At 38.3% G+C, this 17880-nt stretch overlaps 1 protein-coding gene across 1 annotated transcript in view; it reads right to left on the reverse strand.

Moving 5' to 3' along the window:
- Positions 1-17880, reverse strand: part of CACNA1E (calcium voltage-gated channel subunit alpha1 E) — a gene marked incomplete at its 3' end in the record, with an annotated part of 392449 nt that overhangs the window by 40809 nt on the left and 333760 nt on the right. Inside the window, exons 27-38 of the mRNA XM_083358506.1 lie at positions 14402-14498; positions 12442-12602; positions 11579-11716; positions 10550-10751; positions 9924-10088; positions 8656-8766; positions 7242-7325; positions 6996-7121; positions 4338-4403; positions 2755-2846; positions 1477-1642; positions 1090-1217 (exon numbers count right to left, since the gene is read on the reverse strand). Coding sequence (XP_083214632.1) covers positions 1090-1217; positions 1477-1642; positions 2755-2846; positions 4338-4403; positions 6996-7121; positions 7242-7325; positions 8656-8766; positions 9924-10088; positions 10550-10751; positions 11579-11716; positions 12442-12602; positions 14402-14498 — 1536 coding nt within the window. The remainder of the gene's footprint in view (positions 1-1089; positions 1218-1476; positions 1643-2754; positions 2847-4337; positions 4404-6995; positions 7122-7241; positions 7326-8655; positions 8767-9923; positions 10089-10549; positions 10752-11578; positions 11717-12441; positions 12603-14401; positions 14499-17880) is intronic.

Here is a 17880-nt window from a genome sequence, read left to right on the forward strand (position 1 = left end):
ACCAAATTAATGTCTGCTTTTAACAGTGGAAACAAGTTCAGAAGAGTAACTATATTAATTATGTGCTCCTCCTAAAGGCCAACATATTTATCATGTAAATTTTTTAAAAGGAAGAGGTTTCATTAATTTAGAAGAGTGAATTCACAGAAAACAATACATTTAGTTTTCAGATCGTAGGGTAAAGCTAATAATATCCATCTGATGAAATTCTAGGATTCCAATATCTCCAGAAAAGTCTTACATCTTTCTTAAAGTCATGAACAGTGACACAAATGTAAAAAGACAATTAGGCAGACAGGTAGTTCTAATTCAAGCTGGAGAAAGATAATAAGAAATATACTTTTAAGTTTTCAAATTTGAGATACATAAAAGATAACCTAAGGTATTGCCAGTGGCAGTTCCACTTCAGCTTAAGAACTATCACTTAGGAATTCTGGAATTAGGCAAATGTATTGAAATGCACCAGGGAAGATATAATGGAAAACAATGTCCCCAAAGCACTCCTAAAATGTGTGAGTAGTATGGGTGAAGGTTTTTAATATCATGGTGGTCAATTCACTCCTGACATAAATTATCCATGAAGATTTTTTTCTTAATTTTTTTTAGATTGCAGACACCAAAATATAGTACAAAATTTAAAAAAATAGGTGGGGGATTGGACATACATGAGTAAATCCTCTTTTATACATATATGAGACCTCAATTTCCACAATGGCTCACAAGTATGTCCATATGGTCAATATAGGAAAAATCATTTGCTGCAGGAAAACTGCAATCTACAGAATATTTCATTGTCATGTACAGTGCACAGCTGCTCATATTTAAAAGAGCTTTGCAAAGCTGTTTTGACAGAATAATAAAAAACCCATAAAGGATATATATTTCCTTTTAATTAAAAAGCTGAAACTGGCTGAATTGTTAATTTAAGTAAGACTATTAGGTTGTTTAGGCACAGATGGCCTTTGTATAAGAACATCTAGAAACCACAGGATAGAGAAGGGCATTTCCATTATATTTGTACTTGATTTGGATATCACATCTAAATAGATTTTGTAAAGAACATTAAAAAAAACAGATATGCCTACATACCAGGCAGCTCTATCATATTCTGCCCAAATCCGGACAAATTCATCAAGGTGATGGGGTCCCAAGATGGAAGAATCTCGAGTCAGGTATTCAAAATTGTCCATAATGACAGCCACAAAGAGATTGAGCATCTAAGTGTGAAGGAAACAAGAAGAATGCATAATAAGGGGAAAGGGATAGGAACAGATCTTTAAGCAGAAGACCAGCAAATGAGGAAGCACAAAAGAAAGCTCCAATGTAATTCTGCACACGATAATGAAATTCTTTATCCGTGTTTACAGTTAAATATAGTAAATATAGTACTAAAGAATATCATATCATCCTTTAAATCAATCTGGTGAAAACAATACAAAACAATAAATCTGTAGAATAATGGAAAGAGGAACTCACCAAGAAGGAGCAAAAGAAGATGAAGGAGACAAAGTAGACATATGCTAGTTCTGTGCCACACTTCTCATTCTCATTTTGCCCAGATGTTGCTGTAGTGTCTGGCTCACAACCTTTCCCTTCTAGGCATGAAAGCATAATCTCCTGCCATGCCTCCCCTGTAGCACTTCTGTAAGAAAACAAATCCAGCTTGTGGCTTACTACTATATTCAACAAATCCTTCTTACTTCCAGAAAGCCTCTGTTTAAGCAATAATCTTTTAAAAATAGACTTCAGGGTGATTTTCTATAAGTTGAAGTAAAGTCTTGCTGTTCTGCAAAATCTACTGCAAACATCATACAAAAGGATAATTTCCCCTCAAGTTGAGTTTGTCTCCTGGTGAGCATCTGGATCCATGTAGATTTCTTGTCAATAAGAGTGGTCTGCCAGGCCAAACAGGCTGGTAGTGGCAGCAGGCTCAGAAAGCAGTAGTTATCCCACTATTGTACATAATGCACTAATTTAAGATAATTTCAAAACATACATTTCAGATAACTTAAGAATTTAATTTAAATTTAAGAAACTAATATACACTTCAAATAATTCAGAAATCATCCATGACATCTAGAGGCTGTCTGGAGTTAATTCCCATCATGGTTTCCAAAGGTGATATCACTTCTTGCTAATCATACTGAACTGACAACCTGGCATGAAGTGCTATATTTTATTGAAATTCAGTTATAACATTGAGGAGGACTTTTATATAATTTATGATTCAGTCCAGTCAGATCTAATTATGACTTCTGCATGCTAGAAGCTAGGATTCCAACAGGAAAGCTGAAATTCCATTTTGGCAATGAAAGGGTTTCAGGTTTAAAGATTATGATGACATTGTAGATGCACTGAAGGAAGAAAGAGGTGCTGTTGTATAATTTGCCTGATAATTAAAGTAGAACAAAGATAATAATTTTGTTCATGAATCTCTTTGGAATTAAGCTGCCTGTTAGAGAGTTTTATCTGATTTCAGAACATGGAGGTTCTTTACAAAGATTAAGAAAAAGGAGACACAGAAAATAAAAGTTGTGGCCCACTGAGCTGAAAACAATTCAGTCTTAAGCTAAAGCCTACTAAATAGTCTGTAAAAAGGGAAACTCTGAGTCCTTGGTTTGTAACAAGCTTTGTAAAACTAGGTAGCTGAGTATTGGCTCATTACCAGAAGCTTTTGAAATCTTAGGAGAGATGGTTCTTTGCTTTATATCAAAGTGTGAATGGATCCTTGTGTGAATATAAACGTAAATTTACCTAAACAGTAACATGAGAGAACCAAGGAAGCTGCGGAAATTGTTGTGGCGGTTAATGTGGCTTTCCTCATCTAGCTTGATGTTCCCAAACACCTGAAAACATAGAAATAAAATTGTTATTGCTGACTTCAAAAAGCAAAAATGCAGCAATCACAGCAAGGTGAGGATGGTCGAAAATGTACAATGCCCTGACCATTCTTTTATATTTCCAAAGTTTGTTGATGATACCAGAACAAGGGAAAAAGTACTGCTGGGATAAAACATTTTTTCAAAATCTTGAAAAGAGTTAAGAATATTAACTGGTTATAATATGTCACTTTCTCCTTCGATAACCACATTGTATAGCATTTATACTGAACCCCAACAAATTTAAGGGATTCAGTATTTAGTCATCATACAGACATTGTTTAGTAATCAGCAGTAGACTACCTGTTACATTGCATTTATTAATTTGACTTACATCTCACCTTTTAATCAGCAGCTCAAACCAACATATAGAACACTCATTTCTATACTTCCAGACAGGAACCCCACACCCAGATGAACTAATTCTATTCTATTCTAAGGTAAGACTAGCACTTATAATGTTACCTTAGTTGGGTAATTAAATGCCTGCAAGAAAACAAGCAAGCTTAGAGAGCACCAAGGACCCCTCATTTCAACCCTGAGCTACATATATTCTCCTTTATTGGTACTGTAAGGTTATATTAACAGAATTTTGCAAGACTGAAAGTACATTTCTCCCCATTGCCTTTATAACACAAAAAACTTGGGATGGTCCCTTCTGAGGTGTTTGCCATGCCCACATTTGTTCTGTGGGCTTAGCTGTCACTTATCTGACTGTTCTCATGGCTGTGCCTCTTTCCCATCTCCCAAATTATTCCCACACACCATTGCAATATTTCATCACAGTAACAATTGTGTTGGATAAATTGGACTTAAAGACAGCATGATTGATTTAAATTTGCCAATAAACTGCCACATCTCAGGTTGAAATTAAAATGTAAAATCCTTGTTCTTAAGCCAATATTTTAACCCCTGTGTCATATACCAATTTTCCTGTAGTTGCACATAAGATATAAGAGCAAATAGCAGATGGTATATTTGTTCTATGTACCAAAAATAAAGAATAAAAATAAAAATCTTCTAGTGTTGTATATACATATTATCCATTGAACATAAGAGGGGATTGCTTCTTAGGGAAACTGAATTAGTGCATAATCTTTTCACTCGACAATTTAGAACTGTGCACAGAAAAAAAGGTTAATAATTCATGCAATTCTTCACAGTGTGGATTCTTTAGAAAGAACTTGTGTTATGCATCAAGTATATAACAATCCATATTCCTAAATATAAGATATTGCATTATTTTTTTCTTCAGATGCCAATTATTGTTAGATTACAAATAACCTATTTCAGCCTTTTCCAACTTGAGTTCTTGAGATATTCTTGACTACAGATTAGCTAATGGACTTCCTGCCTGAAAATGGGGGCTTAAGCTTAATATAAGAAGAAGACTCAAGATTTTGTTATTTCTTTGTTGGATGAATCAACTATCCTACACCTTTTTAGTTTTTTGCTTACCTGCATCCCAATGATTGCATAAATGAAGAAGAGCATTGCAATGAGAAGGCAGACATATGGGAGAGCCTGGAAGACGCAAATCATACAAAGTATTGAGTTATTACAGGCATAGTATTTATATGCTTAAAACAGTAACATCAGTGTGTACTTAAAATAGTAATAAATAAGCGGTGGCAGAGAAGATAAGAATCTCTGTTTACACTAACTAAATAGCAATAGCACTTAGACTTATATACTGCTTCACAGTGCTTTGCAGCCCTCTATAAGCTGTTTACAGAATCAGGATATTGTCCCCAACAATCTGGGTCCTTATTTTACCGACCTCAGAAGGATGGAAGGGCTTGAGCCAAATGATTTGTGAACCAAAGTGAGGCCATGATGCTAAGTTTAAGAAACATGATAACAAAAAGATTGGCACCAATACAGAGCAGAATAACAGGTGACTTAATTACAGCTTCTTTAACAAACATGCAAATGACCCATGGGAGAAAAATACAGAGGAAATTAAGGCACTAAGTATATTTTTCTGCTATATGTGAGGAAGTGCACAGAATAAAACAGAAGACTTTACCTTGAATCTTCTATACCACTTCCAGACTGACAGTTTTCATGATTACTGTAATCTGACAGTATGGAGTCCTTTCATTTTAAAAAAGGAGATATAGTAACTTTAGTTCTAACCTCAAATAGGCCTTGATTGATTGATTATGTGGCATCAAGTCATTGTCAACTCTTAAGCAAACATAAGCAAACCCTGCTCCATGAATATGGCCAAGTAATTTTTGCAAGCCTCAGACTCCAATGAGGCCCTCAGCCACTTCTGCATAATAAATTTGATCTGACTCTGCGAAACATCCAAATATAAGAAGGAACAAAATAAATTGTAGATATGAAGAAGGAAGCAACCATACATACATATGGGAGACAGAGGAGTATAACAACAGGATTGAGAAAGGAAGAGACAAGTTAGATAACCAACAAAGAAGCAAAACAATCTGCACAAATATAAAGAAAGACCAAGTAACTCAGTAGCACTTTTTTGTTCTACCACTAATGATGGTTCAGATTGTTTACTTGATCAGCACATGTTTGTTTCACCACTAATGGTGATTCAGAACATTGTTTACTTTTCCCTGAAGACTGGAAGACTGTCATCAATCTTTCCTCACAGCACATTTTTGGTTATAGTGAGCCATGATCTTTTGGTTCTAATATCCTTTCTTTGGTTACAATATTGTAGACAGAACTTTTAACTAGCCTAGTAAGGAATACATTGTATGTAATCTTCTTGGTCAATATATTATAATAATTTATGGGCTTTTTTAAATTTTGGGGTCTAAATTCCTTGTTCTAAGTGCATGGTCTTTTAAACCATGCCAGCTTTTACAATTGTTTGGTTGACTTTAACCCAATCTAGATATTGCCCCCATACAACTATCAGTCAGTGTAGAAAAAGATATCCTCAACAGGTAGAAGCACTTAGCCAATCTTGTAATTTCCCCAAAACTAAAAAAAGATTAATTAGATGGGAAACCACTGAGAAACCCCACAGCTGTAAGCTAGACTGGAAAAATAAAAAAGGATGTTGAAAGAAATTGTTGGGTAATTATTTTCAAATGATTGCCAAGGGTCCTCCTTGTATGTGTCTCAGGCAGACTTGCTTTACTTATGGATGAATACTGCATATTTGGAGAGCAACAGGTTATGAAAGTATTATATACTAACTAATGAAAACTAATAATAAATGAATATTTTATATTTTTTTTCAAAAATGTAATCTAAATTTATATAGTATATTTTGTTGCATAGGAAGAAGAAAAAAGTATGGCAAGGATTTATTGTTTGCTGTGAGGGAAGAGGCTGAGGAAACCATGGAACAATGAATACTATTTTTAATAATGAAGTGGTAAAGACTCCAGGCTGTTACAGTCACATGGAAGCAAATGAATTGACAGAGGGGGATTTGATCCTAAGTGAAAGCTGCATCCCACTGGGTTTACAATATAAAACAGGCAATTAATAGGGCTTTAAATTCAATTTGGAAGAGGCGTTTGGAATGTGTGGGAGTGTGAACTGAGCAGCACCTGTCTGTGACTCATCAAAGTAGCCATGCCTGTTTCTAGAATCACACAGCTGTTGCACATTCTGAAGCACCTCTTCTGGATCAGAAGCATTGCACAGCCATAACAATTGGAGATATCTGAGAAGTGGGGTACCTCTCTCCCTGAATAGACTACATACATCGTCCTGAAAATGTTTGGGCCTTGTGGTATGTCTTGCTTGTGGTATAAAGGATGCTGGACTAGTAAGGTTTTCAGTCTACTGTACTGCTATATCTTTGTCAGTTAGTTAGAGTATCCAATCTTTCTTAAAGTAGATCTCCCAAAACTTTGTCATCTGTAAAACTTGAAGAGATGGTCATTTATATGGATAAAGAGGATGAAAGCTTGCTAGCTCTTTCTCCATCAGTTTGTGTGGATTACTCTTTCTCCAGTAGCTGGGTTTTTGTGGATGATTGATGGTTTGACCTAAGGCATCCATAATCAGTTAATATATCTGCTTGGATGTGGCCTGCAATTGTGTATGTAATGGTTGATGTTATTCATTGTCCTAAGCAATCCACTGACCTTGGAAGGAAGACAGGAGTTCAGCTTTTACCTTGAATGACTGCACAAAGGTCCAGAGCAGAATTCGAATGGTATACCCTTGGCGAAGCAATTTGATGAGACGGGCAGCCCGGAACAACTTCAGAAAGCTCATGTTGAAGCTGCTGGTAACTGTCGGCTTAACACAATGCCAGAGAGAAGGAGGAAACAGTAAAATGAAAAAGTAAAAAAGAAACATCATATGCAGTTTTCAGTCCTGATCTTCCTCTAAAGGAGGGTAATGGAGAAAGATATTCACCTTACTATCCGTCAGGATAATTTCTGTAATACTGCCAATCACGGTGATGAAATCAAATATGTTCCAGGTATCACGGAAATAATTCTTCAGAAAGAAGAGAAGAAAGAGGAATGTGCAGATTAACCTACTATATAATGTAAGCATTGATGTAATAATATCCCTTGAAAATCTGCCACCATTCAGGCTATATTCAATTCAGATACACAAAAAATAAGGGTAGCCTATCTTTGCTTATCTAGTCTGAGGCCTAAGGACTTCCTAGCTCCTTCTTTTGATGTCCTCGAGCAAATGGTAACAGTAATGATCAAAAATTGGAGGTATAGCCTCCTGCCATTTTCAAGCTGGTAAGTCAGGTAAATGTTAGCATATGCTCCCAAATAGTCTTAAATGTATTTTAAAAAGACCCCATTTCTGTTTGCGTGCAAACCAAGTAAAACTGTCTCACACTTTTGTATCACTGATTAGCCTACTGAAATGGGTACAGTTTCCTGTGCTTTCTTATGAAGTCCACATCAATCTACTGTAATCCATTTGTTTTAACTTCACTGCATTATATTGTACTATACCTTATAACATCGTGCATTGATGGCTTTTGTGAGCTAGTTCAGAGTTAAAAGTTCCCTGCTATGTCTTGAAAGTGGGTGCCTGACTGATTTTCTTTATCACCTTCTGCTCTAGTACAATAAAAAAGGAAATCACACTCACCTGAATCCTAAGGATTGGGCTAGGTGTAGGATTTTTGGTCAAGCCAGCAAATCTAATTTTTTGATAAATCTAGGATATTTATCTGGTGTCAGAGTTTCCAATTCAAATGAATATTTCAATGAATAAAAATTGTATATAGCAGGGATCCCCAACTCCTGGTCCATGGATCAGTTCCAGGCTGCGGCATGCCAGAAATTGGGATGCAGGCAGCACTTGAAACCACCACCCCTCTCTGATTTGTGGAAAAGCCTCTCTCCAAGGAACCAGTCCCCAGTGCCCAAAAGATTGGGGACCACTGGTATATAGGTCTGCTAGAAAGGATAATTCAAGTTTTAATTGAATCACCCTTTCTATATTCCCTTTCATCCATTAGGCATCAGCTTCATTTTATTTTAAGGCTATGCTTTTCAGAAGAATTTCAGGAGCCAAAGGATTACTGGTATTCCAATAACTTCAAGAAATGTATCACTCTAGAATTTATAATCAGACACTGAGGAATTCTGGAAGACATACTTTGAGAGGTTTGGTACCATAGAGGCTCCATGTCCATCAAGAAAATGGCCAGCTCTGGACATCAATAACTTTAACCTGGCATGTGCAGATAGCAATTCCTACAGACAAGGAGTGATCCTAAGCATTCTTAGTGCACCCAAACTAGAGTGCCTGTAAACAGAGTTTTAATATCTAATGCTGAATGCATTTTACTCACCAAGAAACCAAAAGCTATGATTTTCAGAACACATTCCAATGAGAAAACCATGGTAAAAGCAATATTCAGATACTTCAGAACCAATTCATAGGTATATGGAGCAGAATAGTACTACCAAAAAGAGAAAAAAAGAGGAGTCAGTTAGGCTAATATAAGAATCCTGGAGGCTTGCCTACTGTATATCTTTAAGATTTGCACATCCTAAATAGTGAGATGAATGCTAAATACAGTTACCACTAAAAACAAATAGCTCCAGGTATCTTAGAGAGAAAGAAAGAGAGGGAACAATTCAGCGGGGAGGACAGGAATGGTTTATATTTGCCTCTTTTAGTAAGAAGGTATTATAATAAAATAGTAAAATTATGAAATGATGGGCACTCAAAACTCTTAAGCATTACTGATAAAATGAGAACTTGCTACTCATATCCGCTCTACTGCCCAGTCTCTCTTTAAAGAAAGATGTTTTAGTGGCTTTCTGGAGTTCAATCTGTAGGTAATCTGATTTCAGGAAATCAAGGAGAGGGTCAACTCCTTGGCCTCTGAAGAGAATAATCCTTAAATGAAGGGATCCAGAGCAAGTCTACCCTTCCTGACCTCCCACTAATTAAGTGGGAGAAGAAGGTCCCTTAGAGAGCTACAATATATATTTAAGTGTGAAATGTGCAATTTTAATCCCTTTAGATGCATTTCTAACATGTACGGTAATACCTGACATGGCTTCTAATTACAGTTCCCAAGAAATGAAGAGCCATCACTTAGTGACAGAGCATTTACTTTATGCTTGTATATATTTAAAGCATTTTCATCCTACACTTCACCTGAAAAATCTCACAGAGCAATTCAGTTAAAAATCAATAAAAATCTCTGCTCTTAGGCTTACAAAAAACCAAACAGAAAAGGAAGCAAACTGAGACATCATTTCTTAAAGTTGCATTCAGAAAGCTTCTCTCCCTGTAATTTTTAGTTGAAAGCATTTGATTTGAGAAGGACACCCCCTCTTCCCCGACATCATAAAGAAATGCTTCAGTCATTTTAGACAATACTGGCAGTATTCATTCAAAGGCAGCTTACTCCATGATTCTCAAATGCTGTTTACAGCTAGCTAGCAAACTTGTGATAATTGTGTGTGTGTGTGTGTGTGTGTGTGTGTGTGTGTGTGTGTGTGTGTGTATATATATATATATATATATATATATATATATATATATATATATATATATATATAGGAGTTGTCAGACTGACTCAAACATTATATCTGTTCATCTTACCTTCATCATTAGAACCACAGTGTTAAGAGCTATCATAGCCATAATGGTGTATTCAAATGATGGGGATACTACAAAGTGCCAAACTCGGTACTGAAAAGTGTGTCGGTTTTGAGGCATGTAGCGGGTGAGGGGTTTTGCACTGATAGCAAAGTCAATGCAGGCTCTCTGGAAGGAGAAAAAAGAAATCAAGAATATGTCAATCATGTTATTACATTATTGCCAATAATATGCAACTATGCAGTGCAAAGAAGTAAAACAACATCCATCTTTTCATACGATATAATCTGAACAAACAAGAAATATAAGATAAGGAATAATTTATAGTTATTGTTGAAAAACTGCTTTGTTTCATTTAATGTGGAAAATAAGGTAATTTTCATTCCACTTTCAACTCCTCATTCAACATTTTTTTCTTTAAATCCAGGATAATAAAAGCCTATTGATTTTTAGGATTCCAGGTGTCAAGATTCTCATAAAATGTTCTGCAACCTGCTTAAATAAGTCAATGGAGAGGTTAATATGAGGGGGTTGAATAACACACTCAGCTAACATCCAGAGTTAAATCTATCCCTAAGCAGACCCAGTCATGCACATGATTAAATTAAACTCTAGTTAGCTCTTATTACCTCATTCTTCTCAAGGCTACACTCTTCCATCATTTTGTCTCCTTGCTCCTGGAAAGTGATGATGATGAGAGCCACAAAGATGTTAACAAAAAAGAAAGGGAAAACTACAAAGTAAACCACATAAAAAATAGACATTTCCATGCGGTTGCTACGGCTGGGGCCACGATCTTCTTCAGTCACATCTACTGAATGTTGTAGAACTCTGGGGACACAGTGAGAAAGAGAAAACATGAGTGAAAACCATATGCTAATGAGTCCTTGGTATTTTTTATCAAGTTAGTTTTATTGAAAGAGTGTACAAAGTCTTTTGATATAGTGTATTTATCAAAAGTAAAGTGAAATACACAAAAAATAAGTAAATTGACTGAAGGCAGTTTAGCTTTTGATAAGCCAATTTAATGAAAGTCAGCTGTAAACTCCCTTGTTACTTCCCTCCCAGAGAATAGTTGAAGGATAGTAATCTATGATTATTCTGAAAGTATACATTGGCTTTAAATTTGCTTTAGAAGAACTGTTTCCTACAGCAAATGTCTCAAGAAGTCCTTTTTCTATGTGAGGTAGTCTTTGAACAAGAGGGGAATTTTGCCTTTGTAAAAAAGGCAACACAACTCAGAAATCTGCCTTTGTATCATAATAAAAATACATTCATTTGCCTTGGAAAAAAGATTACACTTATTATTATTAAAAAGGAAGTACACTAAATAATGTTCTGATTCTTCTCATAATTTAAAGATGAACTACAACAATCCATTTCTAATATCATAGTAGAGCAGTTTTTCAATATGTGTTTTGTGAAATCTGATGGGGTTCCATAAGAGATTAAAGCCAAAGGGGTGGGGAATGAAATACACCAGGGATAATTTTTCAAAAGTTCAGTGGAAAGGGTGGAGCTTGTTCTTTTGTGGAAAAAAAAGTGATATGACTACCATTTTGTGATCAGGAGATCTTGATTGTTTTTTTCACTAGCAGGTTCTATGTCTTGAAAAAGTTAGAAAAGTCCAGTTATAGGCGAACAAGGAAAATACTCACTGAGGCCATCCTTCTCCAGTGGAAACAGTGAAGAGTGTAAGCAGAGCCCAAATGATATTATCATAGTGGAATTCATGGCGCTTCCATTGTCGACATTTTACTTCCATTGTGTTTTTCTCATGGTCTATATAGTTTCCACTGCAGCATAAGAGTGGCAGAGAATAAAAGACTTTTGTTATACCTTCGCAGTAAAGAGGGCAGGAAAAAGGCTTAAAACGTTGGTCCAGAGACAAAAAATACAATTCCCAGGATAGAACAGCAGCATTGATCATGGGAATCCAGTCTCCTTTGATTTTATCTTCCCATATCTTTCCTTCTGATATCACTTTTTCATCAGTCTGGCTCTGATACTAGAAATTAGCTTGACTGAATAGGAGTAGCAAGGCAGAATTTAGAATAAGAAATAGCAGATATTAACTTAGCTACTGTTGTATCTTTATGCCCCCTGATCTTACTTTTTTCTTTTTCTAAAGTTCATCAGAAAATGTAAGGATTAAATAGAAATAGAAACCAAGGGGTCAAGAACATTAAGAAGTTTCTTACAGTAATTAAAAATAGGGATTTAAGCTCATGTTTCTCTCTAGAGTTTTACCATATAATTTTCTATATAATTCAGTGTAAAATTAAGCACCTATCAGTTTGGAAGTAGAACAAGATCACCTAAAAATAAAATACTGGTTTCTACATAATCAGAAAATTCCCCAAACACGCAAAAGCATAGAAGTTGAAAAATAGAAGAAAATGATTAAAAAACTAACATGAATTTACAAGCACCTCTAAGTTTCTATAGTATATTAACTGTGAAAAACCATGAGATAATGCCATACGCAAATTCATGAATAATTGCTGCATGCTGTACTTACATACAATCCTTCTCTGTATCCTTTGAACTGTCTGTACAGTAGAAGAATTTGCCCTTGAAAAGCTGTACTGCGATAACAGCAAAGATGAACATGAAGAGCTTGTAGACAATGAGTATGTTGAAGACATTTTTCAGAGAAGTTACAACACAGTCAAAGACTGCCTGAGGGAGAATGATAAACCATAAAGTTTGATTCATCTTAACTAAGTAAAAATACTCTTATCAAAGAAGACATAAAGAGCCTCAAAGTTATAATTAGTTAAGGCATTTGTGAAATCTATACTGTATAAAAGGCATCTATTCATTTGTTTATTAAACGATTTATATATGTGCAGTACCAAACAAATGAGGATAATTGGGTCTGTCATGTTATATAGCAGGGTCTGTCATGTTATATAGCAGGCATGTCAAACCCGCGACGTCACATGATGTCGCGCGACATATCACAACTTTTTCCCCATTGCCAGCAATGGGGTGGGCACGGTTTTGGCGTGACACATCCAGCCTGTGAGCTGGCAGTTTGACATGCCTGCTATTTAGCATCTTGTGTAATCATGATTATTTCCCCAGGTACTATTTAATGCACATCAGCTGCACCAACTATAGGGATATGCAGGCCTATTCTTGCTCTCTCGGTCAGTCCTTCAAAAATCACTGTGCAGATCTGCATGAAAGGCAAAGACAGGCAAGGACCGGGTAGCACAAAGATAGAAATGTCATCCTAGAGTTTTCCACCTTTTCTTTACCTGGAGGAAGGAGTCTGCAATAAATAGTACTTTTCAGGACAAAGTCCTGTGTTAACATAATCAGTATCCTTTCCTAAGTATGCAAAGGGCAGGGAGACTCTCACTCATCAAAGTGGATTTGTCCAGAGCATCTCTTCTAGAAATAAAAAGCTTTACACAAAGCTGTTTCTTCTTCCAAGAAATTCCTAGCAATTGCAGTTTTGCACGATCCTGATGGCTGTTTTCTCTTCCAAGACAATCTTGACAATTGTAGTTTTACAGGAATATATTCTTAGGTGCATGAGACATCCTGCTGGGTTGTAAAACCACCATCTTCTAAGTGCCTATGAGTTGCTAGTAGGTGCATAAAGAAAGTGCACTATGCCACTCATAAATCTGGGGATAGGGATGGGGCACCAGCTTTCATGGAGTCTTTGGTTCTGTTTAAGCTTGGTTGCTTGCTTGAAGGCATTTCATTAGCTGACTAGGTAACATTATCAATGCTCTAAGCTTGGCTAGATGATGAGAAGAGGTTGTAGGGAAATAAGCTTCCCTTACCTTCCACATTATATGTCACTGAAACAGACCCAACTATTTGGTGAGTTATAGCTTGAGTTACAAGTCATGGGTGGAGGGGTACACACAGACACTGCAGAGAAGGGCTGAGATTTAGGGTTACCCAGGGAAATAGAAGAGCTGACTAATGCAACTTCATCTGTCTGAATTTGAATGCAAGTTTGGAGCATTAAACTACAGTAGTTTTCAAAAGCCATCCAAACAATAGCTTGTAGGATTGATTGTGCAGTGAAGCATTAGAGAGAAAGCTAGCTTCTTTACCCACTTAAGATAAGATAAGGAGTCCTGGTTGCACAATGGTTAGAATGCAGTATTGCAGGCTAACTCTGTGCATAGTCTGGAGTTCAATCCTGATGGGATTCAAGGTTGGCTCAGCCTTCCGTTTTTCCAAGGTCAGTAAAATAGGGACCCAGATTGTTGGGGGCAATAGGCTGACGTTGTAAACTGCCCAAAGAGTGCTGCAAAGCATGATGAGGTAGTATATAAGGCTAAATTCTATTGCTATCTACTTCACTATGCAGTTCTGCCCAGTAGACCCTACCCTCTCCCTAGAGGGCAACTCTCCACTGCAAAGATTGCCACTCATTCTTCATATTTGATACTCTTTAAAAGTTACTTTTAAAAAATAGTTGTCACTGCCTGAATTTCACATGCAAATACCTTGAGTTTGGGCAACCGCTTGATGGTCTTCAAAGGTCTCAAGACACGTAGAACACGAAGGGACTTGATTGTTTTAATGTCACGACCTTTGTTGGACCTGTACATTTGGGAGGATAAACAAGCCACCCAAAACATCAAGACAAATGTATAAAAACAAAAACAAACTTCTTAATCAGAAACTAAACTCACTGTATTTTTGCCATAGTAAGCAGTATTTTTTTTTATAGACAGTGAAAAGCATGGGGCGCATTATTGGCTTTTTGAAGCCCAATCTATTTGTACTATTGAGTGGAGTTTTGTTTTGTTTTTTAAAAAATATTCTCTGAACATTAAAAAGTGTATTTGTGTCTGTATGTGTGAGAGAAAAAGAGTGCAAGCCCAGGAGTATTCCCTTATTGTTTGAATTGACTGATGTTTTCAAATCCTGTTATTGTGAGACAGAGTGTGCTAGCACGGTTAAAACAGGTGATTTCACACTTGCTGAGTTGGACCATCTGTTGGAAGCCCCCATGCCACTGTGAATCATAAGTTCATATGCCTGGTGAATCCCAGCAATCATCTTGCTCTTTGTTTTCATCCAAAGGTAGCAGCAAAATATCTATTTTCCTGGGATGGTCCTGCTATTGTAATAAACTGTAATAACAACATACCATTCATATAAAGATAAATATGTGCATGTGTACAGTATATTGATAAGCAGAAGTATGTAATGCCATAACTGAATTGTAAAAACTTTCTATACACTAGAAAGATAAGATGGTCATAACGAGGGTATCCTTAATCAAATTAAAGAAAAGATCTCCATTAGCTATTAATCAGCATGTAGGAAGAACTGAAAAATGGACTGAAGCGTAAAATATGAACTTCAGGAAGTACATGGAAAGAAAAAGTCCTGTGTCTCTTCTTGTACCCATCTACAGAGTTCAGTAGGAACAGTAGCATCTAAAAATGCTCTGGAGGTATCTTTTTAGCTTCAAGGAAAAAGTAGGGATTGGAAACCCTTATTTGTGTATTATCCCTTACACTCATCTTTTAGGATATCTAGAGCCAGTGCTTTAAAAAAAAAGGTGCCAGAACTAACATACGTCATACGCCTTGCCTACCCTACAAGGTTCCATCCAAAAACTCCGTTCTGGGCATTCTATGACAAAAAAAAGCCCTGTCTAGAGCTAAAATTAAATCCAACAAGTTGATTCTAAGAAACTCAATCTTGAGAAAAACATTAAGTTCATCTCCTCCAACTTCATTACACTGCTTCCTAATATAAATTAGGAAGGTTCTTTGTTTGTTTGATTGATTGATTGATTACATTTATATGCCGCCCTTCTCCCTAAGGACTCAGGGCGGCTCACAACAATAAAAAATTAAGAAACATAAAGTACAAAAATTAAAAAAAATTAAACAATAAATATGATAAATACATGAGAATTTAACCCAATAAAAGCCTAATTTAAACCATAATCAGTCCAGACCCGCTTGTTGAAATAACCAGGTCTTCAGGTCACAGCGGAAGGACCGAAGGTCAGAGGCCATCCGCAGCTCTGGAGGCAGTTCATTCCAGAGGGTCGGCGCGCCCACAGAGAAGACTCTCCCCCTGGGGGTCACCAGCCACATTGCCTGGCTGATGGCACCCTGAGGAGGCCAATTCTGTGGGAGCGAACCGGGCGATGGGAGGTTGACAATGGCAGCAGGTGGTCTCACAAGTACCCTGGGCCTAAGCCATGTAGGGTTTTAAAGATTATTACCAGCACCTTGAATCGCACCCAGAGGGTAACCCGAAGCCAATGCAGCTTGTGCAGGAGTGGTGTAACACAGGAGTATCGAGATACTCCCATAAGCACCTGCACGGCCGCATTTTGCACCAGTTGAAGCCTCTGGGTGCACTTCAAGGGCAGCCCCATGTAGACAGCATTGCAGTAATCCAGGCAAGAAGTGACAAGGGTGTGGGTAACCGTGCATAGGGTATCTCGGTCCAAAAAGGGGCACAACTGGCACACTAGGCGAACCTGTGCAAAGGCCCCCCCTGGTCATGGCCGTTAGATGATCTTCTAAGTTAAGCCATGAATCCAGGAGGACACCCAAGTTGCAGGCCCTTTCTGAGGGGGGGCAGTACCTCCCCCCATCAAAAGAGATGGAACTTGTTGGACAATACAAGATGCCAGTATCCACAGCCACTCGGTCTTGGAGGTGTTAAGCCTGAGCCTGTTCCTTCCCATCCAGACCCGCACCACCTCCAGGCACTGGGACATCACGTCAAGGGCATCACTGGGTTGGCTCGGGGTGGAGATGAAGAGCTGGGTATCATCCGCATATTGGTGATACCTCACCCCAAAGCCACGGATGATCTCACCCAGCGGCTTCATATAGATGTTAAACAGGAGGAGGGAGAGAACCGACCCCTGAGGCACCCCACAAGAAAGGGGCCTTGTGGTAGATCTTTGCCCCCCTGCAAATACAAACTGTGAATGGCCCGAGAGGTAGGAGGAGAACCACCGTAAAACAGTGCCTCCCACTCCCAACCCCTCAAGCCATCGCAGCAAGATACCATGGTCGATGGTATCAAAAGCTGCTGAGAGGTCAAGTAGGACCAGGACAGAGGAGCAACCCCTGTCCCAGGCCCGCCAAAGATCATCTACCAGTGCGACCAATGCCTTTTCCATGCTGTAGCCAGGCCTGAAACCGGACTGGTATGGGTCCAGATAGTCCGCTTCATCCAGGAATTGCGAGAACTGACGCGCCACAACACTCTCAACAACCTTCGCTACAAAGCGAAGGTTGGAAACAGGACAATAGTTATTCAACGAGGCCAGGTCCAGGGCAGGCTTCTTGAGGAGGGGCCTCACCACCGCCTTTTTCAAAGCAGAGGGGAAGACGCCCTCTGTCAAAGAAGCATTGACCACGGCCTGGAGCCAGCCCCCTGTCACCTCCCCGGCAGCTGAAACCAGCCAGGAGGGGCATGGGTCCAATAAACAAGTTGTAGCGCTCAGTTTATGCATAATCCTGTCCACATCATCCAGAGTCACAGGGTCAAACTCACCCCAAATGGTATGACCAAGACCTGCCCTTTCCACTCCATCAGATTCCGCCCAGTCGGAGTCCAAGCCATTCCAGATCTGAGTGATTTTGTCCTGCAGATACTGTACAAATTCCTCAGCCCTACCCTGCAAGGGGTCATCCCTCAGTCCCTGGTTAAGCAGTGAGCGGGTCACTCTAAACAGAGCAGCTGGGCGGTTATCTGCGGACGCAATGAGAGCGGAAAAGTAAACACGCTTTGCCACTTCCATCGCCACTAGGTAAGACTTAAGATAAGTTCTTAGCTGTGTTCGATCAGATTCAGATCTGCTGGACCTCCAACAGCTCTCTAGGCGTCTTTTCCGGTGCTTCATCTCTCAGAGTCCCTCGGTGAACCAGGGGGGTCACCCGGGATCTGTGCCGGGTCAGAGGCCGCAAAGGGACAACTTGATCCAAGGCCCCAGCAG

This window comes from Vipera ursinii (assembly GCF_947247035.1).
Source record: "Vipera ursinii genome assembly, chromosome: 3".
Lineage (NCBI taxonomy): Eukaryota > Metazoa > Chordata > Lepidosauria > Squamata > Viperidae > Vipera > Vipera ursinii.